Source organism: Hemicordylus capensis, chromosome 6, assembly GCF_027244095.1.
Source record: "Hemicordylus capensis ecotype Gifberg chromosome 6, rHemCap1.1.pri, whole genome shotgun sequence".
In the NCBI taxonomy this organism is placed as follows: Eukaryota; Metazoa; Chordata; class Lepidosauria; order Squamata; family Cordylidae; genus Hemicordylus; species Hemicordylus capensis.
Genome location: NC_069662.1, coordinates 46,246,388 through 46,274,315, shown reverse-complemented (window position 1 = coordinate 46,274,315; position 27,928 = coordinate 46,246,388). Strand labels below are relative to the sequence as shown.

The window sequence follows — 27,928 nt, the reverse complement described above, 5'->3', positions numbered from 1 at the left end:
TACACAATGTGTCAGGTTGGTGGCAAGAGTGGCAAAGAGAGCAAGTGGGTGACCATGTGGGTGACTGTGCAGGTGACAGGGATTGTCTGCCTGCCTGATAGAAGGCACCTCCCCGCGTGGGCGAAGGGGCAGGAGTGGCAGATATCAGTTTGCAAGGGGATTTGAAGTCTGGATATTAGGTGTGTGATCTATAACTGTGGTGCTTCAGGGCACTGCAATTGCGTTAACTAATTAAATTTTAATGCTCCATGTCATGAAGGTTGGTGTTTGAGGCCTTAACATCTGGTGTACGAAGCTGGGGACAATGGAAGTGATAAAACCTTGTTTTCCAGAAAGTTTTAATTGTTTATTTTTGTATTGTATTGCAAAGAATATTGGAGATGCTCAAACACCTTTTGAACACCTGACTTCAGAATGGAAATAAACTTGTAGTAGTCTTGATATATTCTATGTTTGCATGGATGTTACCGATATAATGTGCACTTTTAACTACCATTCAGGATAAGAATAAGACTGTTTTGGATAAGGGCAAGTTCCATAATGAGGCTATGCCCACGATCGATGGAAAGCAGGCTAAGGGAGCTTAGCCCGCTTTCCGTCGATCGTGGGAACCACTGGGCTTGCGGTCGAGCCCAGTGCAGTCAAGGTGGCTAGCCCGCCTAGAACACCCTCCCCTGAAGTGAGGTTAATGGAGCGAGCGCTTCGTTAGCCTCATTTCTTTGCTTGTGTGTTGCCGACCGTGGCATGTGGCGACACATGAGTAGACCCCCAACCGGGAGGCTGCAACCAGCCTCCCGGGCTTGGGGGTCTCTCCAAGATACTCACCAGGTCTCTCCAGGATCCTGGAACTTCCGGGGGCCACGTAGCCCCCCGATCCCCGCAGCCCCCGCCAGCTCCGTGATGGAGCCGGCAGCTGTGTGGGCAGCTGATCCAGCCACCCAGCTACGAGCAGCTGCTCGTCTGTGGGGAGAGCGGGCTAAGCCCGCTCTCCCTGAAGAACCCCATCAGGCGCTTCGCATGTGTCGTGTGAAGCACTTCACTGTGTACAAAGTGATGTGCACAAGTGAGCAACAGTCACAACAGTGTTGTTATAAAATATGTGGAAAACAGGATGTCCTGAAAGATTTATTTATTTAGTCAATTTATATACTACTTTTCATTAAAATAATCTCAAAGTGGTTTACAATATAATTAAAACAATGCATAATTAAAATACAAAGGTACAGATGATCTCAAAAGTCAAAATACATGATACAAAAGTACAGATAATATAAATATAAAAATAATCTCTGTATAAAAATTTAATAACCCATAAAATAATAATAATACATAACACAAAGCAGCAGCAGTAAAAACAATACTCTCATTCAAGAGCTTGGGTGAAGAGCCACGTCTTTACTTTTTTCCTAAAAACTGCCAAAGAGACTGAGGAGCGGATGTCAGCCGGGAGAGCATTCCAAAGCCTGGGGGCAGTGACTGAGAAGACCCTGTCTCACGTGCTCAACAACTGAGACTCTCTCACTGTCGGCACATGGAGCAGAGCCCCCTCTGATGATCTGGTCAAGCAGGCAGGAACCCTTGGGAGCAGAATATGAAATGTGAAGGAACTGACTTTGTGTAGCTTGGAGGATATGGAGTGATCATATCAAACTTTTTATTGTAGAAGCCAAAAGGAAGAGGAGAGCTGGTCTTGTGATAGCAAGCATGACTTGTCATCTTAGCTAAGCAGGGTCTGCCCTGGTTGCATATGAAAGGAAGACTAGAAGTGTGAGCACTGGAAGATATTCCCCTCAGGAGATAGAGCCACTCTGGGAAGAGCAGAAGGTTTCACGTTTTCTCCCTGGCTTCTCCAAGATAGGGCTGAGAGAGATCCCTGCCTGCAACCTTGGAGAAGCTGCTGCCAGTCTGCGAAGACAATACTGAGCTAGATAGACCAATGGTCTGACTCAATATATGGTAGCTTCCTATGTTCCAAAGTGAAAGAATACAGGAGCACCCCATTATCCGCAGGGTTTATGTTCCTGCAGATTACTGCGGCTAACAAAACTGCGGATGAGTTATTGAATTTATGGGATTGTGTGGGTTAGATTCCTAGACTAAAAAACAACAAACCCCAAATCATCCCCAAATCGTAAAAATTGGCCAAAGTGCCCTACCATACTCTCCAAGGCTCCAGGGCTGTCAGGAGTCCAAGGATGCTCCCCACAAGTGCAAAAGTCCCTGAAATTTGGCGGAGAATCATGGGTTGGGGGCGGGGTTTGGTATTGTTTTACAAATGAGCCATAAAATGGTTCTCCTCCACAAAATGGTGGCCGGAAATTACCTCTGAGGTAATTTCCGGTCACCTTCGACCTATGGATAGGCAGAATTAACCCCTTTGGGGCAAGATTTGCTTTGTGTATGTTCATTACTCGACTGCGGATACATAAAATTGCAGGTGGTGAGTCTGCAAATAGTGAGGTGAGCCTGTACACATCTGCAGCAGATCCAATAATAGTTCATATGCAATATTTAAAATACAGTTTGAAAAATTGGACTCCCCCCACAAGATCCTCATAAATTTATCTCTGATGCTCCTTGCTGTTACATCATAGATGGACACTTTTAATATGTTACCACCACATCTCAATCAAACAGAAAACAAAATGGTTTTGGCATCTACCCAAATGTATTTGTTCCTAGAAGAGAGAGAGATGCTATACCTAGGGTCAAGCTACATGTTACCTTAAGTAAATACTTTGTAAGTGCAGACTTGTTGTTTAAGCTTAAATAGGAGCAAGATCAGGCCCCGCATGGATCAGGACCAAGCTTTACCCCTCAGCATGGTCTGGATCCAGATCCCCTCACATCAGCTACTATTTGTAAAGTGGTGGTGGGGACTCCCATTGATTCCAAATACATACAGGATGTTCAGGATAAGGATCAGTTGTTCTCAGTCCACCAGAAAGATTTAGGCTGGACATTGGGAAAGAACTTTAAGAGTTTGAAGGTAGTACAACATCAAAGCAGCTTGCCAGCAGGAGGGTATTGTAAAAGCTCTGTCATTAGGATTCTTTGCATTCAGGTTAGTCAAGCATTTGGTTGGATTAGTTTAAATGAATGAAGTTACTGAAGCAAGAGGAATTCAGATCTATGTGGGTGTGACTGGTTATCGAAAAGGGAAAAGGTACTTCATGAGAGCAGGAGTTCAAGGTATGATAGTCAAATCTCTTAGATAAGAACTGCAGAAACCCAGCAATATCTCATTTATTGGTTTATCAACAAACCTTCACATAGGGCAGGAGTGGAAGGGGAAATGGGTGAGGTCCTTTTACTTAGATCATTTTTCCAGCTTTAGTGTTAACAAGTTATAAAAAGCCACCTTATATTCCAGTTATGAACTAATTGTTACTTGAAGCCCTTCAATTAGAGAGCTCTAAAGACAGGCACAGGATGTTTTCAGTGTGGTGAAATTATGCCAGTTGTGCCTACATGATGGGTAGAATACTGGCTATTTTCATGTGGCTGCAAATTTTAGAGCAAGTGCTGGCAAGTGAATTCGGAAATTATAGTATTTGAGAGCTCAGCTAAGTTTGTGTAGCACACCAATGATTTACACTTTTACACTAAATGCAAAAGTTATGTAGAAAAATCTGAATATTTTTTTTTGGTGAGGCTTCAGAAATTCCATACAGAAGTGTGCCCGTACCATGCAGCAGATCCTACTGAAAAGAATTGTTTTTATGCTGTTTGTTACTCATCCTACCAGAGGTAGTGCAATCTCACGTAATGTAAATTGTCCCCTTTTTGTCTGGCAAAGAATAGTATGTATTTTCCTGCTTCCTTCCTCCTCAGAAGATTCATTCAGGGAGTAACCCTTCAAAACTTCCAGAGGAAGGCAAACTACATAGATGGCAAGGTTTGTGTTTGATAAAACCTGTTATCAGAACATAGGTATTCAGTTCCCGCCCCCCTGCCCCAGCAGTTTTGCGTGACAAATGCAAAGGTGTACTGTATTTATATAGACAATACCGATGATTCATGGAGGAGTGTGTTCAGTTGTGCGTGCTACTGGGATTTACTCAAGCATTGTTTTTTTTTAAAAAAAAACACCCAAGTATCAAAGTACAAGGGAGAGTTAACCCATTATCAGTTCTGTACACAAACTCTCATGTGCTTCCTGTGTTTTAATGTACATGAAACAAAAAAGCAAAAATATTAAGGTTTGGCTGTGGGGTCTTCTTAACAATATAACCAGTATTAGATCAAGTCTGGAGTGGAGTATGGCTGTATCTGCTGCATGCAGGAGCTGTTACTGCAAAAGTGAAGGAACTATTTGTCCCCAGCAGTATAGCCCAGCACTTAGAATGGAAACCACTGATGCACACTGCAAGCCTTCACTAGCCCATAGGTGATCTTGTTTGTCTCTATGCTATGTCTCCACTGGTTTATATCCTATGTTATTATGTGGGCTGGCTCAAGATGTAGCATGTGTCCTACGAGGATCCTATGCTCTGAAATGTTCCATGCCCTAAAATGAAATGTTCCATGCCCTAAAAACTGCATAATGTGCACTTCCGCTCAGGTTCAACCTATATTTTATGTTAAGTCCCTAATTAGGCTTGGTGTCCTAATTAACTTTTCTTTCAAAAGCAGCAAGCCTCCCTCCCCCTTAATGCTGCTTGGCAAGGAAAAACAGATCCAATTTTTCCTTGTCAAATAGTAGTTGATGGGAGGGCAACCAGGATTAGTATCATGATAGAGGAAAATAATGTAAAGCTCCCTCCCCGACTCTGTGGACTTAGTCTAGACCAGAGGTCCCCGCCCCCATTGCTATTTTTGAAAGAAACAATAAGCCTGTGAGTGGTAATGACAGGTTTGATGGGCATTTCCAGATAGCAATTTATTCTAACATAAACACACAAATTGTGATGCGAGATTTTCCAGGACATACAGATGATGTCCAAGGAGGACATCGTATTAATCATCCCTCACCAACCGCGGTTTTCCTAATTGGGTTTTGAGTATACGTGACTGGGAAATTGTGACCAGTCTTGCCAACTGTGACCCAAGTATGGGTTTAGTGAGATTTTTTAGTGATGGGGGGGTTTCCCTGCAATTTTGTGGGGTTCAGAGGTTCAACCCACTATTCCTCTTACTGACCCTGCCAACTCCTCATGATTTAAAGTGATTTTGAGTGGTTTTGGGGGTTCAAAAGTACCTTCAAGCAATTTTGGGGGGGTTCAAAATTTTACAGAGGTTAAATTTGCTTATTCCTCTTGCTTATTCTTGGTTATTTTAAGGGATTCTGGGTGATCTTTTGCAAAATAAATTGTATTTTTCCTTTGATTTTTCAGTCTTTTCGTGACCGCAGTTCCCCTAAGCCTCTGTTTCCCATTGATTTAAATTGCTTGCCAACCACAAATTTGCCAACAGCGAGATTTTGCCAGAACAAAACCCTTGTGGTTGGCAAGGGATGACTATATTTCTTAATCCATGAAAAATCCATTGAAAACCAAGTCCTTTTAAACAGTACTTTAAAGTGGTTTTGTTTAAAGGATGGGTTTTTAATGGGTTTTTCACATACAATAGCCAGCTGATGGTGCTAAGAAATAGTGTGACGTCCTTTGACATCACCTGGATCCTCTGGAATATCTCTCACCACAATTTGTGTTCATGTTAAAATAAATTGTTATCTGCAAATGCCCATAATGCCTTTGGCCATTGTGGCTTGGGATGATGGGAGTTTTAGTTCAACATCATCTGAGACCCAAGTTTAAGAACCTCTGTCTAGTGTGGCATGTAATCGTTCCTGAAAAACGATTAAATCGTTTTCGTTTGGAATGAAAAATCGTTCCATTGTCTTCCTCTTCTCCAGAATAATATGCATTCCTTTCTCGCTAGAGGTCGCCACCTGCCTGTGTGTTGCTAGTTCCTCAAGCAGTAAGTTTTCCTAAGGATAAGAGCTCAATTACATACTTGAGACAAATTGCCATTGAAACTGCCTTTTGCTAGTTATATTTATATTTGCTTTGATAGTTGCCAATGCATAAAAGAACACCAAAGAGAAACATTTGTAGTATTTGAACATGAATGAGGATTCCAGCCAGTGTAGGTTTTTCATTCACATTTCTGAAGCAAGCGCCACCGCTTTCAGCCTTGTCTGTGAAAGTATTTAAAGTTTAGACTACACAGCTGAAGCCTGACTTCTTATGCATCAGCTGTTCATCAGACCCCAACTGGCTGAAAAAACAGCAGCCCTATTCGCTGGGTTTCTCCCCCACCCCCACCCCCTGCCACAGAATCACACCATATTTCTATTTCTTTTTTTAAAAAACAAGTTACTATAATTATAAATAGAATTATAATCATAATTGTTCTATCATATGTAGTTTTCCATCCAGATGACTGAGGATCTGCACCTATTTGCTCTGCAGCATCACCTGCTCTCATACTATGCACTGGGCCTATCTTGATATGAGGTCTTATGAAAGCCCTGTAGGGAGTATTGTATTTCCCTGGCATCCCTTCATTCACACACTGTACCATGTAAGGGAAGTGAACATTTTCCTCCCTACATCCAGGATTAGGGAGAATGCCTTCCAGGTCAGAGTGGCTTCCAACCTTTCTTTTTAGAAGTTATGAAATAACACCTGTGCGCTAGGTGTTGTGTTCCTAATTCCAAGTATTATTTTGCTTGGAATTTCCAGCTCTAGGAATCAAAAGTAATGGTTAGGTATGAATGTGTGCTGAAGACTCAATTTCAGTTATGCTCAGATTCGAGAACCAAACCTGCCTTCCCCTGCCCCACCCCATGCAATAATTGGGCTACTAGGGTTGCTAGCTGAAGAATGTGCACCTTTCATTGATTGGTTTTATATATTTATGCCCCATTTTTCATTAAAAGCTTATACAAAGTAAAACAAATATAAAATAAGAAAACAAGAATAAAATATGCTCATAATAACAGTATATTGAAATAGCAGAATATATAACAGCCAGGATAAAATCAAGTTTGATCAGAGCTAAAAGCTTTTAGGAATAAACAGATCTTCAGCGTACGGTGGAAAAGGAGAGAGCCAGCCTAACCTCTCTAAGGAGAGAGTTTCACAGATATGGTGCCATCACTGAAATATGTCCCATATACCTCTAATATTCCCATATACCTGTGTGCTCTGGGTCGTTAACATAAAACAATTAAAACACATATAAAAAGTTAAAACAATGCAACAATTTAAAATCAGCCATTACATTAAAAGTTTTAAAAAGCTGGGAAAACTTGGGTGAAAAGATGGGTTTTCAGATTTTTTAAAAAAATTGCCAGAGATAGGGAGGATCGTATCTCAGCAGGGAGCGCATTCCACAATCTTGGGGCAGCAACTGAGAAAACCCGTCTCTGTGTAGCCATCAGACGAGTCGGCGGTAACTGGAGACGGACCTCCTCAGGCGACCGCAATGTGCGGTGTGGCTCATAGTGAAGAAGACGCTCTCTTAAATACCCAGGGCCTAAGCTGTTTAGAACTTTATAAGCTATAACTAGCACTTTGTATTTTGCCCAGAAACCGATTGGTATATAACCCCTGCTAACTGGGCAAAGAGGTACCTTTTACCATGGTGATTCTCTTTATTTAGCAGGGGGAGAGCAACTGGCCCTATCCACCCCCAGCACAGTATTTCCAGTGATTGTTGCTGGTGTCTATCTTATGTTTCATTTTAGAATGTGAGCCCTTTGGGGACAGGGAGCCATCTTATTTATTTATTATTTATCTGTTTAAACCGCCCGGAGCTATTTTTGGAAGGGTGGTATAGAAATTGAAATAATAATAATAATAACAACAATAATAGCAACTTTACTGGGAACAGCCTATATTCTGCGACGATATTTATAACAATAACATTGACAACAAAATTCAGCCATCCTAGGTCCTTGGGAAGGACCCGATGTCTGGATAAAACAAACCAGTCAGTAACACCTGTCTGACTGTGTAAACAAGAGATAATAATAATAATATGTCTCATATACCTTTAAATTCCTTGATGCAGTGGGAGGAAAGGCAATTTTTGCTTGTTCTGCTCATACCCCATGCCCTTCCCTCACCTACTGTTGTAAGGGGAACTCTGCTGGAAACAGGGATGACAGGACCAGGGGAGATGTGGGTGGGAGTAGCCGTTGTCTCCTACCACATCATCTTGAGGCTGACACAAGGGCTGCATTCAGACATTGCATGAAATCGGAGTTACAGGTTGCCAGCAAACCTGTAACTCCGGCATTGTGCAATGTCTGAATGCTTGCAACCATGTCTTCACAACCAAACCACAGGGTCCAGTTTACTTCCCAGAATGGAAATTGGACCTGGGATTATTCCTCAGTTTCACCACTCTAAACCTCTGCTAGAAGAGGCCATCATATTGTCTGTATGCATCCGCTGCTATAAATGTGGTTACAGGTTTAAGCAGCAGCCATTTCTTAAGCCAGTGCAGAAACTTAAGAGAAGAACTGACAGAATTGCATAGGAAAGACATAGCATATCTTTCTTTTACAACCACAAGTATTTCCATTTTCAGTGGGATTTGCTTCTACTGTAAATAATCTGTTTAGGCCTTGAATTCAGGAATAGCCTGATCCCTGATGAAGAGCTGTCCTATACATTGCTGAGTTAGCTTTTCACTAAGAAAAGCCTAAATCAATATTTATTCTTGAAGTGTAATCTTGGCAGTTGTCTGCAACCATAAGAAACAAGCGTGCTTGAAGCAACTGACTACTGAACACTTCAGTTGTTCAGAAAATATGGATGGCTCTAAACATATTTCCTTAGAAAAATAGGCTGAGGACAGATGAGAATAGAGTTGCCAACTCTGACAGAAGCTATTCCTGGAGATTTCTTTTTTCAACATTTACTCCAATAGTTTTCATAGTAATAAGCCAGTAAAATCTCATTATCAGCATGGGGTTCCATTCTGTGTGTGTTTTTTGGGGGGGGCGGATAGCGAGACCATGGATAACGGGATGTTAGGGCAACAGGAATGGGTGTGTGTGTTAGGTTCTTGAGGCAGTGGGACAAAAGGACAACAATGGGACAAAATGATGACAACAGGACAAAAATGGGACAAAAGGATGAACATGGGATGGAAAACGGACTAAACGTGTGGGGGAAATTGGTGGATGAAGTGCCCCAGCATGCTGTTTGTATCCTCAGCTGTCCAGCAGTGCCCCACAAAAGTAAAAAAATAAAATAAAAATTTCATTAAAAAAAATGAAAATTCATATTTTCTTCTCCCCTCCGCCCACCCCCCCCAAATTATCTCAGAGATCATTTCTGCCCATCTCCAACCCACGGAAATGCAAGTCAGAATCCTTTAATTTGCCTATTTTTATTGCATATACTGAGGTCGAGTGGCAAGTATGAGCTTCTCCTGTAGTTACCTGGAAATTGATGCCAATTCCTGGAGACTCCAGGCCAGTCTTGGAGGATTAACAACCCTAGTGATAACGACTGACATTCAGACTAAGTTACTCAATAGGACTACTCAGGTGTTATTCTAAAGCAAGGGTTCCCAACCTGTGGTATTCCAGGTGCTGCTGAACTCCCATCATTCACCACAAAAAATGTAGCTGGGTATGCTGGGAGTTGTAGTTCAGCAACATCTGGAGTACCACAGGTTGGGAAACCTTGCTCTAAAGCAGGGATCCTCAACGTTGGGCCCCCAGATGTTCTTGGACTTCAACTTCCATAATCCCCAGGCCCAGTGGCCTTTGGCTGGGGATTATGAGAGTTGAAGTCCAAGAACATCTGGGGGCCCAACGTTGAGGATTCCTGCTGTAAAGGACTACATAATTTCAATGGGACTACTCAGTAGTAATTTAGTCTGGATATTGACCAGTGATTTTAAAGGACTGACAGTGGTATGGTAGGAGTGTCGTTGCTCATGGTGTGAACACACCCTAGGAGTGTGCACAGTTCGGTCTGGCACAATAGAACATCGTATGCGGCGCGCGCGGCAGCATCAGAGACGAGCGCGTGCGCCGCTAGCGCTCGTCTCTGTTAAAGCCTTAACTAACAACGACGGGGGCAGGGGCGGCAGGGAGGACCTCTGCCGCCCCAAGAAGATTTTTCCAAGGAACAGCGCCGGAGGGGGAAGAGCGGCAGTGGGGGTAAGTACTACCACCCCCCTGCTTAAAGTCACAGTCCCCCCATGCCGGACCGAGGGGGGGGGGACTCCGAACCATGTACACCCCTAACACACCCTGCTACAGTCTCTGGGCTAAACTAGACATAAATGACTTTAATAACATCCGGCTCCAGTGTACTTGCTTTTCGCCTCTGTAAATCGTATGCACAGGGGAGGGGACATCCAGATTGGGTCTGTGATGGGGGGTGGGGTAGGGGCCTTTAACCCCCTACAATTGAGATACTGGCAGATTGAGCTCCTTGTGGTCTGTTCATTCACTTTAATGGGAGTCGGGTCCCCTCCGCCATGACAAATATTACAGACAACCCCTTCCAGTCCACATCCACACTGAGACTGTGACAGGTGGGAAGGTTAAAGCCCCTTCTTCTCCACTGTGGCCTTGATCCAGATCTCCATCACCCACATATGCTATTTACAGGGAGAAATTACAAGGCCAATTATGTTATTAAAGTCTTATCTTGTCTGTCTCTCCTCTGTTCACAGGTTTTGGAGGGTTTTTTTTGGGGGGGGGGGGTTTGCAAAACCTGTTTAACCAGATACAGTATTCAGACAAAAGATATATGAATACACCCTGAGAAACAATGCCTTGTTCATTCCACCTTCAGCCTTCTTTAAAACCATTACTTGTTTCCATACAAAGAATTCTAAAGAAAATAAAACTGGTGACCAATAAGTTGAGCTAATTCCTCCTGACACAACAAATGATTCAATCATTGCATGAATTGTGTTACTTAACTCAAAATATATGGGGTTTTGTATATTCTGTTGTGCATCCAATGCTTTGTCTTCTCCATATTTTCTAGTTTACAAATCTCTACCTCTTCCTAGTGACTCATCCCCAAAACTTTGCATCACTTAACAGAGATTACCAGTATGTCCTGGCAATCAGGTAAAGGCAGTGTCCTGACAGTGACAAACCTTAGATTGAGAACCTGATATGTGACATTTTTATGAGCGATTAAAAGTGAGCAGAACATTATGCAGTGGAACTAGAAATGGTTCCAGAAAAATGGCTTCAGTGTGTCTTATCCAGTAAACAATTCTGAGGAAGACACTCGTGTGTCTCATTAAATGGGACTTGAAACTTAGATGGGGATCTATAGCTCTGGATTATTATTTTTATAATTCTATTATAATTCTATCCTGCTGCTTCCTGTAGCATATATTTACTTCTCAATGAAGAACCTGACAACTGTTTTGTTCCTGCATTCTCCATCTACCTTAAATTAAGAACCTGATATGTGACATATAAACAGGCACACCCTTAGTATGCATTTTGCTTGTGCTAATCTGTTGTTTAACACCTGCACACCTGTTCATCTCCATTGCAATGGAATTTTAATATCCATTTAACAATAAAGTGGCAAAATCTATGTAACATATATTTATGTATTGGCCCTGTCATTGACAGATAGGAGCAGAGGCCTTGCAGCATCTTTATTCATGACATTCACTTTACTCGCTTGCTGAATTCTTACACTAACTTTTACATGACATAAGAACAGCCCAGCTGAGGGTGGCCTATAACCCTCAGCCTAGTAGCCATTGATAGATTTATACTGCATTCATTTATCTAAGCCCTTCTTAAAGCCATCGAGGCTGGTGGCTGTCATCACATCTTGTGGCAGAGAATTTCATAGATTAATTATGTGTTGTGTGAAAAAGTACTTTCTTTTATCGGTCTTAAATTTCTTGGCAATCAGTTTCATGACATAAAACTGGTTCTAGTGTTATGAGAGAGGAAGAAAAATTTCTCCACACCATGGATAATTTTATAGATCTTTATCATGTCTCCCCTCAGATCTTTTTTCTAAACTAAAAAGCTGCAAGTGTTGTAGCTTTGCCTTGCAAAGAAGGTGCTCTAGGCCCCTGATCATCTTGGTTGCCCTCTTCTGCACCCTCTCCAGTTCTATAATATCCTTTTTGAGGTATGATGACCAGAACTGTACACATTACTCCAAATATGGCCACACCATTGATTTGTATAAGGATGTTATGTTATTAGCGGTTTTATTTTCAATCCCCATCCTAATGATTCCAAGCATGGAATTGGCCTTTTTCACAGGTGCGGCACACTGAGTCGACACTTTCAACAAACAGTCCACCACGACCCCAACATCCCTCTCCTGGTCAGTTTAGGATCTGTTTGCCTGTTCATATGGGGATGAAGCTGTGCCTTCCTAGACCACTACCCAGAATTTTTTTTAGTGCAGTTGCTCTCCATGGAAGATGTGAAGGGATTTCTCTGCAGATGAATTGATATGAAAAGGATTCCCTGAAGGTAGAAGGTTTTAAAGCCATGACATTTAATCACAAAAAACCCCTCTTTTGTCTCACATTTCTCACCTGTCTACTTCTGTTTCAATCACTAGTGAAAGGTTTCTACTTTTAAAACTTTTACTACTAGAAGAAACATTGATTGCTAAGAGATAATGATCGTTGGTCATCAAATCTCTATCACGATCTCTCACTCAGTTTCCTGTGAGATTGGCATGATAGTAACCAACCTCACCATATAGGTTGCAAGTTAACTACATTATTTAAAGAAAGTAATAATTAATTTCCAGAAGTAGATTAATCAATCAATTAATTAATTAATTAAGCTCAATTAAGCAAATGTTGTAAATGATAGCTTGTTTGGATTGAACAGGGAGAGAAAACTGTTTTTTCAAAAGAGACTTTGCAGGTGACATAAAAAGTTAATCCTTATACTGGAAAGCATTTGCCATGCGATAATGAGGTTAATGGTCTCTAAGCGATTAATTGTGGTGTTATTGTCTGAGGGCAGAGCAGCTGCACTTCCATGAGTTGCTTGGGACTGTCATTTGAGAGTGAGGCAAGATGCTATAATTGGACCACCTCTGCTTCCTCCCCACACAACCTGTTGATGTAGGCAGAAACTTAGCAACCAACTGAAATGATATACCAGCCCAAAGAAAGGAAATAACATTCATGCTAAATGCATACATTTTTGTAGTAGGAAGCAAGACTTGTATACAAATCCATCATTAGTTCGGCCTATGAAGACTTAGTCACTTCCCAAGAAGAAGAACCAAAGGATACAGAAGGAATGCATGGCTTAATTACCTGCCACCCATAATGACACACACCAGTATTAAGACATAATCTACCAATTGCTACATTTTGGTTTTAAACTTAAAATCGGTTGCCATAGTGTATAAGTATTTCATCTATCCCTGTATTCTGTAGAACCTTGGTGATGAAATCACAAAATTCCGGAGTTGGACAGGATCTTGGAGCCCTTCTAGTCTAAACCCCTACTCAATGCAGGAAACTGCCACAGGAGCCCTGACAGATGCCCGTCTAGGCTCTGAAAACCTCCAGTCAAGGAGAGCTCACCACTGCACGAGTTGGACTATTCCACCATCAAACAGCTCTAACACTTAGGAAATTCTTCTGCATGTCTAGCCTAAATCTACTTCCTTGTAATTTCAAACCACTGTTTCTAGTCCTGTCCTCTGGAGCGATGAGAACAATTCCACTTCTTCTATGTACAGGTGTTATTTGAAGAGAGCCATCATATCTTTCCTTAGTCTTCTCTTCTCTGAGCTAAACACACCCGACTCTTTCAACCATTCCTCACAGGACTTTGTTTTCAGACCACTCACCATCTTTGTTGCCCTTCTCTAGGGGTGTGCACAAACCTGGAAAACCTGGTCTGGTTCGAGTCAAACTGGACTCAAACCGACCTGGGTCTGGTCCAGTTTTGTGCACACTAGAGCTGGGCCTGGTCTGGCTTGAGTTTGAACCGGTTTGGGCCCGGCTTGGTGGGGGGATGATTTTTTTTTTAAATGGCAGACTTACCACCATTGTGGGGCCATGGAGGAGTGGTGCCATGGCCGTAGGAGAATCTTCTGTGGTTCCCCTCCTTCTACTGGCCTCCCCCTGGGCTCAAATGGCCCATTTTGGGCCCTTTTGGCCCATTTCGGGTCTCTGTGCTGGCGGTGGCCATTTTGAAGGCCGCTGTGCATGCACACTGGCCATCTGCATGGCCACACAGATGGCCAGTGTGCATGTGCAGTGGCCTCCAAAATAGCCACCACCGGAACAGAGAGGCCTGAAATGGGCCAAAAATGGCCTGACGTGGCCCAAAACGGGCCATTTGAGACCAGGGGGAAGCTGGTGTTGGGGAGGGGGAACCACAGAAGACCCTGCCACAGGCATGGCAGGACTCCCCCAAGGCCCTGCAATGGCGGTAAGTCCACCCTTTTTTCTTTTTCTTTAAAAAACTTACACCGGACCAGCCTGGCTAGTTCGGCTCAACCTTGAGCTGAACCAGGCCCAGTACAGCTCAAGGGCAAGCCCTCAAGCAGGCCAGTTCAAGTGCAAGCTGGCTCAACCTTGAGCCGGCTCTCACATCCCTACCCTCCTCTGAACCCTTCCTTCTTATAATGCAGGCCCAGTATTGAACTCAGTGAGTTATATGATGTGCATGATGTGCAGTTACATGGTATGCAGTCCTTTAAAATGCTCCCAGGCAGCAGTGCAGCAGCCCCATTGCCACCCCATCAGAGGCATATCTAGGGAAAATAGCGCCTAGGGCAAACACTGAAATTGCGCCCCCCTGTCCAAGCATCTGACACCCATCTTTCAGATAACTTAACCATAATATCAGCTCAAAAATACAAGTCAGGCTCGTTAATCTTTTAATATTTCAAAAACTATTTAGCAGTGGACTTAGCCAGACCAAAAAATGCTGGAAAACTACAAATTTCAGTACGCTGGGGCTCATGAAATACCGAAATACTATGTGGAGGTGTACTTGGAAAACTAAACAGAAGTGCCTGTCTAATTCCCTACTATGCATTTTAGCATCACTATTTCATAAGTTGTAAAATTTGACTTTTCCCAGATACTCTGTAAATAATTAAAGGATATGCAGAGTAAACTGTGTCACTGCTTGGAATATATTCTAGTCTTTCAGAAAGACAGTTAAAATGAGAGAAAGAGAGCAAGAAACTCCCAGTCGGCCTTAATATTAAGGATTTCACACTGATTCAAAGACAAACACAGCATTAATAGCCATATTAGCAAGACATCACATTTAACTCACTTATCACAAGAAGCAAATTAAGAGCAAATGAATACAATCCTACCTCATAAGCATCAGCTCAGTATTCACAAGCCCTGATTCTCTGTACATAGTGCCAATCTGAATATGTGTACAGTGTCTTATATTATTATTATTTATTTTATTTTTACCTGTAGCCCCTTTGGGGGGCTTCCTAAAGGCTAGGGTTGTTGTTTTTTTGCAAAGGTTCCCCCTGACCCAGCTGGCCTCTAGGGCCTCGCAGGGACCATTTGAGCATGTGCAGTGGCCATTTTGTTTTCGGCAGCCATTTTTAATTTTTTTTTAATTTTACAAAATGGCGCCCCCCTTCGAGTGGCACCCGGGGCACGTGCCCTGCCTGCCCTACCCTAGATACGCCCCTGCACCCCACTGGGGTTGCTTTTGAAGTTGCACAGCAGCTCTGGCATGGCCTTAGTGTCAATGGAAGGCTGTGCATCATGTAACCCAGCATTCCAAGTGAGGTCTGACCAGTGCAGAATGGAATGGAATGATTAGTTCTCATGATCTGGTAACTATGCTTCTGGTAATGTAACCTAAACTTGTATTAATTTTCAGGTGTGCTGTTGGCAAGCCAGGTCTCCCCAATCCTGTAATTGTCCATTTGATTCTTCTAACACAAATGCAGGACTTTACATTTGTCTCTGTCGAACTTCATCTTGGTTGGTTTTGGTCCAGTGTTCGATGCTGTCCAGACTGAATCTTGATTCTGCCTTGTAAGGTGTTAAGTTATTTCCCCTTTTTGTGTTATCTGCAGATTTGATAAGCATCGCCTCTACTCCCTCCTCCAGGTCATTTATGAAAACGTTGAACGGCACATGGCCCAGGATAGAGCCCTGTGACACTCACTTGATACCTCACACCAAGATGATGTGGAGTATATCACACTGGCTATCGCTTTAAAATACTATAGGTTTCATACAACTCCTGCAAGAAGCAATAAACAAACCTTCCTAGCAATTATTCCACCTCTTCTTGAATGTTTGCCTTCGTGTCCTGCCACTTAAAGCCTTTGCAGAACCTCCCAAAAGGCAGCAAAACCCACATATGTATTTCTCATTTCTATTCTTCCCAGTAACATATGATGCCCTGACAGACATATCTTAACTACAGGGTAATGCACAAGTTCTAGATATGTATCTTCCTACAAGAAGATATTTCTGGAAAAGCAACTCATATATATCCTATGGCAGGGATCAGCAGCGGTGTCACCAGAAATAAAGAATGAAAATAGTGATTGTGGGAGCGGGGTGGCAACAGATGAGGCAAATTATATTCCTGTCAGGGAGGTGATCTTTGTCTCATGTGTATGTTTCACTATTGAGAATGTTTGAATTGCAGATCAAATCCTGCAGTAAGCCATGGATGCATTGGGTGGCCTTGGGAAAACTGATATCGCTTCACTCAGTTCTATAATAGCTGTTACCTAATAATGATGAGATAATAGAACTGAATCATAGTTTTGGAAGGGAACCAGTAATTCAGGTATGAAAATATTACCCATAAGCACAGCCCTGCTGGATCAGGTCCAAGGCCTATCTAGTTCAGCATCCTGTTTCACACAGTAGCCCACCAGATGCCCCCGAGAAGCCATGGGCAAAAGTTGAGAGCATACCCTCTCTCCTGTTGTTTCTCCCCTGCAACCGGTATTTAGATGCATCTTGCCTCTAAGAGTGGAGGTGGCCTATAGCCACCAACTAGTAGTCATTGTCCTCCATTAATTTGTTCAAGCCCCTTTTAAAGCCATCCAAGCTAGTGGCCATCACCACATCCTGTGGCAGAGAATTCCATAGGTTAATTATATGCAGTGTGAAGTACTTCCTTTTGCTGGTCCTAAATTTCCTGGCCTTCAGTTTCATGGGATGACCTCTGGTTCTAGTGTGAGAGAGGGAGAAAATTTTCTCTCTTTCCACACTCTCTACTCCATGCATAATATACACCTCTATCATGTCTCCCCATAGTTGCCTCTTTTCCAAACTAAAAAGTCCCAGATGCTATAGCCTTGCCTCATAAGGAAGGTGCTCCAGGCCCCTGATCATCTTGGTTGCACCTTTCCCTACCCTTTCCAGTTCTACAATGTGTTCTTAGAATACAGTGACCAGAACTATACCCAGTACTCCAAATGTGGCCACACCATAGATTAGTGTAAGGGCATTATAATATTAGCATTTTTATTTTCAACCCCCTTCCTAATAATCCCTAGCATGGAATTTGCCTTTTTCACAGCTGCCACACACTGAAGCAACACTTTCAAGGAACTGTCCAATACGACCCCAAGATCTCTCTTCTGATCAGTCACTGACAGCTCAGACCCCATCACTGTATATGTGAAGTTGGGGTTTGTTTGCCCCAATATGCATCACTTTACATTTGCTTACATTGATCCGCATTTGCCATTTTGTTGCCCACTTCCGCAGTTTGGTGAGATCCTTTTGTAGTTCCTCACAATCTGTTGTGGATTTTCCTATCCTGAATAGTTTAGTGTCATCTGCAAATTTGTCCATTTCTCTGCTTACCCCGACTCCTAGATCATTTATGAACAAGTTAAAGAGCACTTGTCTCAGTACAGATCCCTAGGGGACTCTACTTCTGACTTCCCTCCATTATGACAACTGTTACAAATTTATTCTTACCCTCTGTTTCCTATCCTTCAACCAGTTACTAATCCACATTTGAACTTGTCCCCTTATCCCATGACTGCTATGTTTACTCAAGAGCCTTTGATAGGGAACTTTGTCAAAAGCATTTTGGAAGTCTAAGTATACTGTGTTGACTGGATCACCTTTATCCACATTCCTGCTGACACTCTCAAAGAACTCCAACAGGTTAGTGAGGCAAGACTTGCCCTTGGCAGAAGCCATGCTGGTTCTTCTTCAGCAAGGCCTGTTCTTCTATATCTTTAACAATTTTGTCCTTAAGTAAGCTCGCCATCAATTTACCCAGCATAGAAGTTAAGCTAACTGCTCTGTAGTTTCCCGGATCCCCATGGGATCCTTTTTTGAAAATTGGCTTTACATTAGCTACTTTCCACTCCTCTTGTACAAAGCCTGATTGTAGGGACCGATTACATATTTTTGCTTGGAGATCAGCAATTTCACATTTGAGCTCCTTCAGAACTCTTGGGTGGATGCCATCTGGCCCTGGCGATTTGTTTATGTTTAGTTTTTCAAGACAGTTTCGAACATCCTCTCTCATTACCTCAAATTGGCCCAGTTTTTCAGCCACCAAACCTGAGAAGCTCAGTTCTGGAGTGGATATAAGGTGGGTATCTGTTGTGAAAAAAAGAAGAACTCTTTCAGCTTCTCTGCAATCTCCTCATCCTCCTCATCTCATCCTCCCTTTCACACCCTCATCATCTAAGGATCCAACTGCCTCCCTGGCAGATTTTCTGCTTTCTGCATTTTGTTATTCCCCTTGACACTTCTAGCTATATGCTCCTCAGACGTTCTTTTTGCATCCCTTATTGTCTCCTTGCATTTCTTTTGACAGAGTTTATGTTCCTTTTTGTTCTCTACATTTGGGCAGTACTTCCAATCCTGAAAGAAGTCATCTTCCCTTTTATAGCTCCCCTCACTCTACTTGTTAGCCGTACTGGTGTCATCCTGAACTTGGTGGTACCTTTCCTCCTTCAAGGCATACATTCCAACTGAGCTTCTGTTATTGTGGTTTTAAATAAGCTCCAAGCTTTCTGTAGTGAATTGACCCAACTTTCCCTTTCAGCTTCCTTTTTACCACATTTTTGAAAAGTTTCCTCTTTTGGAGTCCAACACATCTATCCAAGAACTCTTGTCAATTATATTTACCTTAGAAGGTTTTGGCAATTTTAAACAATTTACAGCAGTGTAATATCTTCAAAACTGTCTGTCTGACAAATGGGTGGTGGGGTGTTTGTGGGCATGGCAGCCAGACTATGAACAGGGGTTGCTGGTTTGACCATACATTGCCAGTTTTGGGGGGAAAATTGCACCGTCTTCCAGTTTGTTCTCAGGCATGATTCAAAATGCTGGGATTGATCTTTAAAGCCCTAAATCAGTGGTTCTCAACCTGGGGTCCTGCGGATGTTGCTGAATTACAATTCCCAGCATCTCCAGCTTCAATTTATTGTGTCTGGGGATGCTGGGAATTTTAGTTCATCAACATCTAGAGGACCGAGGTTGGGAACCACTGCCCTAAAAGGTTTGGGACCTAGATATCTGAAGGACTGCTTTATCCCTTATGAACCTGCCCGGCCACTAAGATCTGCAACAGAGACTGTTTTCCAGGCTCCCTGCCTTAAGGGGTGAGGAGACGATAAATTTTCTTGCTTCTCCATTTAGACAGGATTTCAAACATGGTATTTAAACTTAACCTATGAATTAACACAGCAGCAAACTAGATTTTGAGGGAGTTCAAAAAGGTGGCAGCAGTAGCTGTTATGAGGTGCTACAAAACCTTCCTGTCCATCTTCCTGCATGTGAGAATACTGTTCATTATAGTTATTTACTTATTTATTTATTTTTACATTTATATCCTGCTCTTCCTCCAAGGAGCCCAGAGCGGGGTACTACATACTTGAGTTTCTCCTCACAACAACCCTGCGAAGTAGGTTAGGCTGAGAGAGAAGTGACTGGCCCAGAGTCACCCAGCTAGTATCATGGCTGAATGGGGATTTGTTGACTTGACAGTTCATAAAATATGGATTACTGGTGAAGGGGCCATTCTTCAGCCTGTTTGGCTGCCCAAGCCCAAGGAACACATTAATTAAAAGAGGTCTTCAAGAGTGGATTTGGGACGGGGGTGAGTGGAGTTTCAGCACTGGCTGTGTTGGATGGTAAACTTGGCTGAAGTAGCCTGGTGTTCACTGATCGTGTTGTATTTAGCAGCCTAGCTTTGTTTATTTTCTTTTATTGCACATTTGTAAATGAATAGGTTACAGAGGTCTCCGTGGCATAGCGATGTTGGCGGCAGCCCATGTTGAAACTTGGCACCACTCACCTGCTTACCTCCTGTCCAGATTACCCAAGTGCCACCTCTGGGCGGGTCCCCAGCTCACCTTCTGCCTCTGTGGCAGCTCACTAAACCCTCCTGAAGCTCTTAGTTTCAGTAGCCGCTGCAGTAGCATGGCTTGGTTTTGTTTGCTGGCAGTGGCGTGTTATAATGACCTAACAGCCTGTGGGGAGGCAGGTGAGGGTCCCACAGCAGCTCCTTTTCTCAGAGGGCCCAGGAAACCTGTGTTCTTTGAACATGTCTGCCCAATTACAGTTATGCCCTTGAGAGGTCTCTAATGATCTCTCTTCAAAGAGAAAGCATCTCTGAACATATTTCCGCTTGGATGTGAGTAGTGAAAGAGTCCTAAGATTTGTGGACTTAGCCTCCCTTCCTCCCTATCTCTATCTACATTTTGAATGCATGATCATAAAGCTGTGTATTCAAATAACATAAAATTGACGGGGAGCACTGTGTAGGCAAAACACTGTATGTGCAATTCATTAGATATGCCTTTGATCTTCTTTCTCGGTTGCATTAACATTGGGTAGCTTGTGAAAATGGGTATCTGTCAATGTACCTTATTTCTACACAGAGGAAAGAATTATTAGCTGTCTTGAATTTAATTAAAGAATGGTGGGATATAAATTTCTAAATAAGCAAGCAAGCAAGCCATTACAAAAGTTTCTCATTAAAACATAATAGAAAATAAACCTGCTGCTGCATTTCTGCTTTGGTACTAAGTAGGATGTTTTTTCATCTCTAAATGGCATAAATGTACATGATACCATCACCCCTTTCTGTATAAATCAGAGACATACTGCCTCAGAACATAAAGATTCTGTCAGAAGTTATTACACCTAGTATGGAATAATCCTCCATAGATTTTTGAAGTCCTTGTTCAAAGCCATCTCTGCTTCCAGCCATTACAGTGTCCTGTGTCAATAAGTTCCATAAATTCACTATGTGTTGCATGAGAATGTTTTGTTCATCCTGGACCTACTGCCAATCAGTGTCATTAGATGATGTCAACTCCACAGTGTGTTAAAATGTCATGTTAATTTCATTCTATTAACCCTCTCATAAATCTACCAGCCTTTTATTGTACAGTAGGTACTTCAATTTTAGTTGACCCTTTAAGTGCCTTCTCCTCCTTTACCGTATCTTTTAAAAGGATTTAGTAGGATGGGCGAACCACATATAAATATAATGTGACAGTATTATGAAGCCATGCCCATTTTAATCTACCTGGGAGTATTCAGTACCAGATCCAGCTGGCTGAGTTAACACTGGGTATTAAACTGAAAGAATACGTCATTTAACCTAGAGCTACAGTATCTTTCTGGTATTACCCGTTCTACCAAATTTAGACCAAAAACAAAAACAAAAAACATTAGGTAATCTTCTACACAAGGTCTTTTGGAATCTTCCTTATGAAACCAGGGGTTGACACCAACCAGTCTTGACATGTCTGCAGAAAGATTTGACTTATGGGAGTGTATTTTGTATATAGTTGTCTTGTGGGCCATGGAAAGGGGGGGAAAACATCTTTGGAACCCAGGTGCCCCCATCCCCAAATAGTAGAGAATACTAGACTGACTTCACTCCATAGAACCATAAAGTTGAAAGGAACAAAAAAGCCAACCTGATCAATCCTGTGTTGTGAATCTGGGGTCATCTCCATGCCTGCCTTCCCACTGATTAACCAGTGCAATGACCCTTCTGCCTGACCATGGCAATCCTTGTCATAAGTAGGCCTCGAGTTGAAGCTAGAGGAAAGGACATGGAACCATTGGGGATATTGTACTCTTGCCCAAAGTGGAGTAGGCTTCTCTCAGCAGGGGAGTACTCTCTGTGATTAAGGTTCCAGCTCAGTCATGTTCTTGTTTTTTAAAGAAATCTATTCGATTTACAAGACAGATCTAAAACAATTCTTTTAAAGTACATATAGTACAGGTTCTCTATCCTCCAATGGGGATCTCTCTGCCTGTTAAGATCTTCAGGAAGAACCCTGCTGTGTGTGCCACCTTTGTCTGAAGTGTCACTATCTCTCAGTCTAACCTATCTTCCTGGGATGTATGAGGATAAACGGTGGTGGGGAGCATATACCATTTATGCTGTTATGTCGGGAATGTGCAAAATGTTTTGATGTAGGAACGTTACAACTCGAAACGGGCCGTTTTGAATGTTTCAAGCTCGAAACAAAACGCCCTTTAAATAAAGAGCCTGTTGGGATAAAAATGCTTGTTTGTGATGAAAAACAATTCCTTCCAAGCAAGTAGGAGGTTAGACCTCACGGATCAAATGTGTGATACGCAGTTAATCAGTTGGAAGGAGTATAGGGAGAGAGCGTGGGTACTTTTTCTGAACTTCTTTGAAAGGCTGCTGTAGGAGCATCATTCATTATTCATAATTTATCCCCAGTACTTTCCTCTCCAAAGCTCAGTGAATGAGAACTGTAATTAAAACCTTGTCTGGTTGGCTCCCAATTTGTTCAGCCCATGGGAAGCCAGCCATATGCATCCTTTGCCCACATGCAGCATTTGACTTTTGGCATGCCACCGAACCCTCAAAAGGCTTAACATATTTTTGAAAGCCCAAAGCCAAATTACATTGTTCTGATCTAACTCCTTCTTGGTAAGCAAGAGACTGTAGTCATTTGTTGCTGGGTATTTCAGTGGTTTAAGCACTTTGGTGAATTTTGCAGGATAAAATTCCCACTCAGGTTCTCCAATCTACCAATTTCATTCAGATGTGAAAGATTATTTCAGTATCTTAAAAGGCCTACTCTTCAAGAGGTTTTTAGCAGCTGCCTCATATTAAATCAGGATGAATGAACCCTCCAGAGCTTCATTTCTTTATTTCTAAACATTGGCTGTTGAATTTGACATTAATTATTACACTTGACAGAACATATTCCAGGCAATTCTTAATAACTTCCATGATTTTTACATTCTTTCTTCATTTTTAGCCTACTTTCCAGTAGGCTTATGAGATCGCCTGGCATTCCGTGTGTTTGTCCATCCATGTGTTTATGTCCCACCCACCCCCATAAACTTTGCAATGCCTGGACCAATATGAACCAAACTGGGTACAGCTGTAGGGACACATAGGTAGATGTCAACGGTGTAGTCTATGATGATGTCATCTACCCCAATTCACGGTGGTGCACGTGTAAACGTTTGAGGTGCAAGTGGGCTAACTTGTGGACCACCTAACCAATTTGAACCAAATTTGGTACAGTTGTAGTGAGTGACACACAGGGACACCTCAACAGTGTGGTTTGTGATGATATTATCCACCCCAGTTCAAGATGGTGGGCATGTGAACATCTGAGGTACAAAATTTGGTACAGCTGTAGGAACATGTAGAGACACCTCAAATGCATAGTTTGTGATGATGTCAACCACCCTAAGTGGGCTAATTTGTGAACTTCCTAAATGATTTGGGCTAAATTTAGTCCAGTTGTAGGGATAGTGAAAGGAAAGTAGGCAGATTAGTTATTGCTAAAACAGCTTGTCTTTAGACCAAATTGGTATTTTTAAATGCATAATTGTGTTGCATTTCTGACCTCTTAGGTCCCACAAGATTCTTTGCTTACTTGTTGTCATGCTTAAACTCCAGTTATTAGGAACAATTATAACTTAATGACATGTTTATTTGTCTTCTAGTTAAAGAAGCAGGAGCCAAGAGAAGATGGTAAATTCATGTTAAATTAAATTACAATCAGTTTGGGTTGCAGCAACATGCAAATGATAGAATGAAGAGAGTAGATTCAAGGCCCCCAAACAGGTGTGTTTACATATGTTACCAACAAGGAACTGAATTCTTTTAATTAGATAGTCTGACTTCCAGGGTTTTTTTCTGTCTAGAACAGCTTCTTTTATTTGAACCAGTGAAGTTATGTGTGCCGCTTGATCTCAGCAGTCTGTGTGGAGACTACTTGCCCATCCACACTCTCTTGCACAATTTTCTTTAGACTTTGGTTGGCTGATCCACCATATTCTGGAAGAAACATAGCAATACATTATTATGCAAGAAGCAGAGTTATGATGTATTATAAAAAGAAAGATGCTTTGGACTTATTTCATTGGGGCATCAGAATTGTTAGGTACTGCCAATTGTTAGGTACTTTGATTACTAGAAAGATCAGACAATAGGACATGTTTACATCTAAACAGTTAAAATGAGAACAAGCCAAGTCACACATAGGACAGATTGCTGAGTGTTAAGAGTTTTAGTCTCCTTCCACACTCATCAACCAAGTCTCAGACTGGGAACCCTATGAAAAATAATTTCATAACAAATTTTTCATCATGTACTATGGATATCTGGGATACACAAAGCACAAATGCAAACTTACTAACCCATGTAGGGTGAGATTTGGTACATTCTCTTTCACACAATAGAGCTTACATTCACTCGACCACAATTTGAGCTCAAACAGCATGTGCTGCTGTGAGCACTCTCTCCTAAAAGAATGAGCTGGAACATATATTCACATAAGTTATTCTCAACCTCAACTCTATTTACAGATGTGCTTGCTACCCATATATGCTGTGTGACCTTTTTCATAGACATCTGTCTTTCCAAGTTATGACAATAATCAACATACAAAAGAGAACCTTTCTACAAAAATCAGAGCAACAAGCAACGTTTACCTCTAAAGCTTGAATTGGAGGTGGTCATCCTGTAAAATGGTAAAATAAACACAAAATAAATCAATAAGCTCAGTGCAATTTTGTTTTCTAAGATTTCTCAGGTAATTCTTCCTTGGTATCAGCAATGGGTGTTGTAGACAGTATGAAGGAAGGTGCCAAGGGAATTCCCCGTAAGCCATGTGTGGAATTTACAATTAGATTTCAAGCCTGATTTTAGTGCCTGATTCCTTAAATAAAAAGTTTAGGAAGTATTGATTTTGGATGCATCCAGATGAGATGGCAGCATCTCAAATGCCACATTTGTCAAGTGCAAGATAAAATGAACATGTGGGACAAGTTTATTTTGTTTTTGTTTTTAAAGCAAATACAGTTTTGGGGCTCCTGGTATGCATATTGCTTGACCTAGGCAAGTCCCTTCTTTTCTTCTGCCTGGAGTGTAAACATGTGGGGGAACAGTACTGAGTGATATTGCAACTAACTGTGAATCTACAACTGGGATGCACATTAGTCTTCCTTTAAAAAATGGAAGGCAAAATACAAAGTGCTAGTTATAACTTATAAAGCCCTAAACGGCTTAGGTCCTGGGTATTTAAGAGAGTGTTGTCTTTGCTATGAACCCCACCATCCACTGAGATCATCTGAGGAGGTCCGTCTCCAGTTACTGCCAACTCGTTTTGGTGGTCATCACACAGAGACGGGCCTTCTTGGTTGCTGCCCAGAGACTGTGGAATGCACTCCCTGCTGAGTTATGATTCTCTCCATCTCTGGCAATTAAAAAAAACAAAAACATTTGAAAACCCTTTTTTTCCCCACCCAAGCTTTCTCAGGTTTTTTTTTAAACTGTTTTTTTAATTTTATGGTTTTTAAATTATTGTATTAACTTTTATATCTGTTGTTATATGTTGAACTTTTATATGTGTTTTAATTGTTGTTAGCCACCCAGAGATGTAAGTTTGGGTGGGGTATAAATTTGATAGATAGATAGATAAATATATGGATGCACCTTTAGGTGACAGATACCCCAAACCCTTAAAATATCTTTAATGTATCCAGTCCTTTTCACTTTGGTGTCCCACAAATGGCTAGCTATACAATACATGCAACCCTCTTGCCTCTCGCCCTGGATATAGACATATAAACCTAGTGTGTCTAAATCCAGGGGCAGAGGGGTTGCATACGGTCCTCCTACAATGCATACAGTTGCGTTTTCTAATATTCAGTAGCATGCATGAGGTACCATCCCATCTAAATTTACATTTATGCAGGGAGGGGTGGATCTGGGGCACCCTTTGGAGCTTGGGGCCCCGGGTTCTTTGAACCCATCTGCTCAATTATAGCTACACCCCTACCTGAGGCTTGCTTTTAGACCTGTTCCTTCAACCTTTATTGCTGTGCACGTTTTCTGTATAAAAAGATGGTGGCCTGATCATCCTAATGCTGCACTTGCATTACAAAGTTGTGTGAGTGCAAGAAGATCACATAGTGCTCTAAATCATGGGGATTCTCAGGACTGAGCTCTTGTGCTATTATGCAAAAGCGCCATGCAGAACTATGAGGCACACATGTTTACGCTAGTGCAACACAAGTTTGGAATACAAGCTACAGACTTAGCGCAAGTAGCTAGTGTAACAGCCTTGCACTATTGCAACATCGTTGTGCAAGCACGACAAACATTAGGATGTTGGCCACTAGTGATAAGTTGATTCCAGACTTAAATTTTCCCTTTTGCCTTCCTGCATGAAGTTAATCTTGCCTTACCCATCAGCCTTTCCTTCCAGAAGCTGGCGATAAGTTGAAATTTCCTTTTCCAGGCGGGTTTTTATTCCAAGGAGGACTTTGTATTGGTTATTTTGACACTTGATGTCATGGCGAAACTCGCTGAGCTCTTCTTCACATTTGGAGATTAAGTGTTGGATGCTTTGAATTTGGAAGGCATAATAAGACTTGGTATCATCTAGGGTGTTCTCTAGGGCAAATTTCTGAAAGAGAAAAAAATCCGTTATCATTTTCAAATGCTCATAGCGACTGTATGGCAACCCAAGGACATGCAGTTCTTTACTTGAAAGTTTGCAAATGGTAACTCTAATAGAAATCATACCTCTTATTCGAGCCATTAGTTGTAGTTTATTGGGGAGGCATTTACCACTGCATAATTCCATTCCTTTGTTGTCTCCCTCCATTCCTGTTTAAACTTTCAATATAAATTGCTCAGGGCAAGGATCTGACTTTTACTCTGTAGTGTGCCATGTACACCAATGGTGCTATAATTTAATTGCTCTCCATTGACACAATTTTTTGCACATTGTATGGAATATGTCTGTTCTATAATTGCTTGCAGAGAAAGTAGTATAGAATTATCCCTGAAGCATCCCCATGGTTTGTAATTCTAGTACCTTGAAGATGCTTGGATCTTTCAGCACGGCCTCATTTTTGCTAAAGTTTCATACTTTGACAGATGAGAAGTAAAGACAAGTGGATCTATGACTGTGTGCATAGTCCCTAATCCTCACTTATTCCTCCCTATTCATAACCAGCCTATATGCATCTAGGACTGGGTAGGCTGGCTTTCCAGTTTTGTCATGTGACTTCCAGGCAGGCTGAAACCAACTACTCTTGTGTTAGAAGAGCTTGTGTTAGCTGTGTGTCCTCCCAGTTTTCAGTTGTGTGGAAGCAAGGTAGGAAAAAAAGCTACCCAGGTTACCAAACATTGGTAACCAAAAAAGCTACCAAAAATTGGGAGCACACACAGCACCAAAACCTGAATAGAAAACAGTTTTTGATTGTGTGAATGATCTCACTATTTATCTAAAACAGTTTTAATGCAAAACTGTTACAAGGGAAATGTGAACTTTATAGGAGTACGAGCATTTCCATGGAGATGTCTTTCTGCAAACTGATGCTAGTGCATATAACAGCAAGGCACTAGGCTCTTTGCTGCTGGCATTTTTATTTTATGATGCTTTGGGTCTCTTTCAGAGCACTGGCCCACATGATGCAATGGAATGCAGTGCCGGCATTGCCAATTGGCTGGTGCTGCTATACA

General features: G+C 41.9%; 1 protein-coding gene and 1 long non-coding RNA gene across 5 annotated transcripts in view; one reads left to right on the top strand and one right to left on the bottom strand.

The window, feature by feature from the left end:
• LOC128329163 (uncharacterized) overlaps nucleotides 1-24,886 on the top strand; it is a 199,736-nt gene extending 174,850 nt beyond the window's left edge. Inside the window, exons 7-10 of one of the 4 annotated variants that reach the window (XR_008309539.1) lie at nucleotides 3,835-3,898; nucleotides 10,974-11,059; nucleotides 23,896-24,016; nucleotides 24,760-24,886. This is a non-coding gene — a long non-coding RNA (uncharacterized LOC128329163). Of the gene's footprint in view, nucleotides 1-3,834; nucleotides 3,899-10,973; nucleotides 11,060-23,895; nucleotides 24,570-24,759 lie in introns of those variants that run through there. The other 3 variants (XR_008309542.1, XR_008309543.1, XR_008309544.1) reach the window with 3 other exon arrangements.
• Nucleotides 23,641-27,928, bottom strand: part of KRT23 (keratin 23) — a 30,805-nt gene continuing 26,517 nt past the window's right edge. Inside the window, exons 7-9 of the mRNA XM_053259748.1 lie at nucleotides 26,644-26,864; nucleotides 24,886-24,914; nucleotides 23,641-24,229 (exon numbers count right to left, since the gene is read on the bottom strand). Coding sequence (XP_053115723.1) covers nucleotides 24,126-24,229; nucleotides 24,886-24,914; nucleotides 26,644-26,864 — 354 coding nt within the window. The 3' untranslated portion in view covers nucleotides 23,641-24,125. The remainder of the gene's footprint in view (nucleotides 24,230-24,885; nucleotides 24,915-26,643; nucleotides 26,865-27,928) is intronic.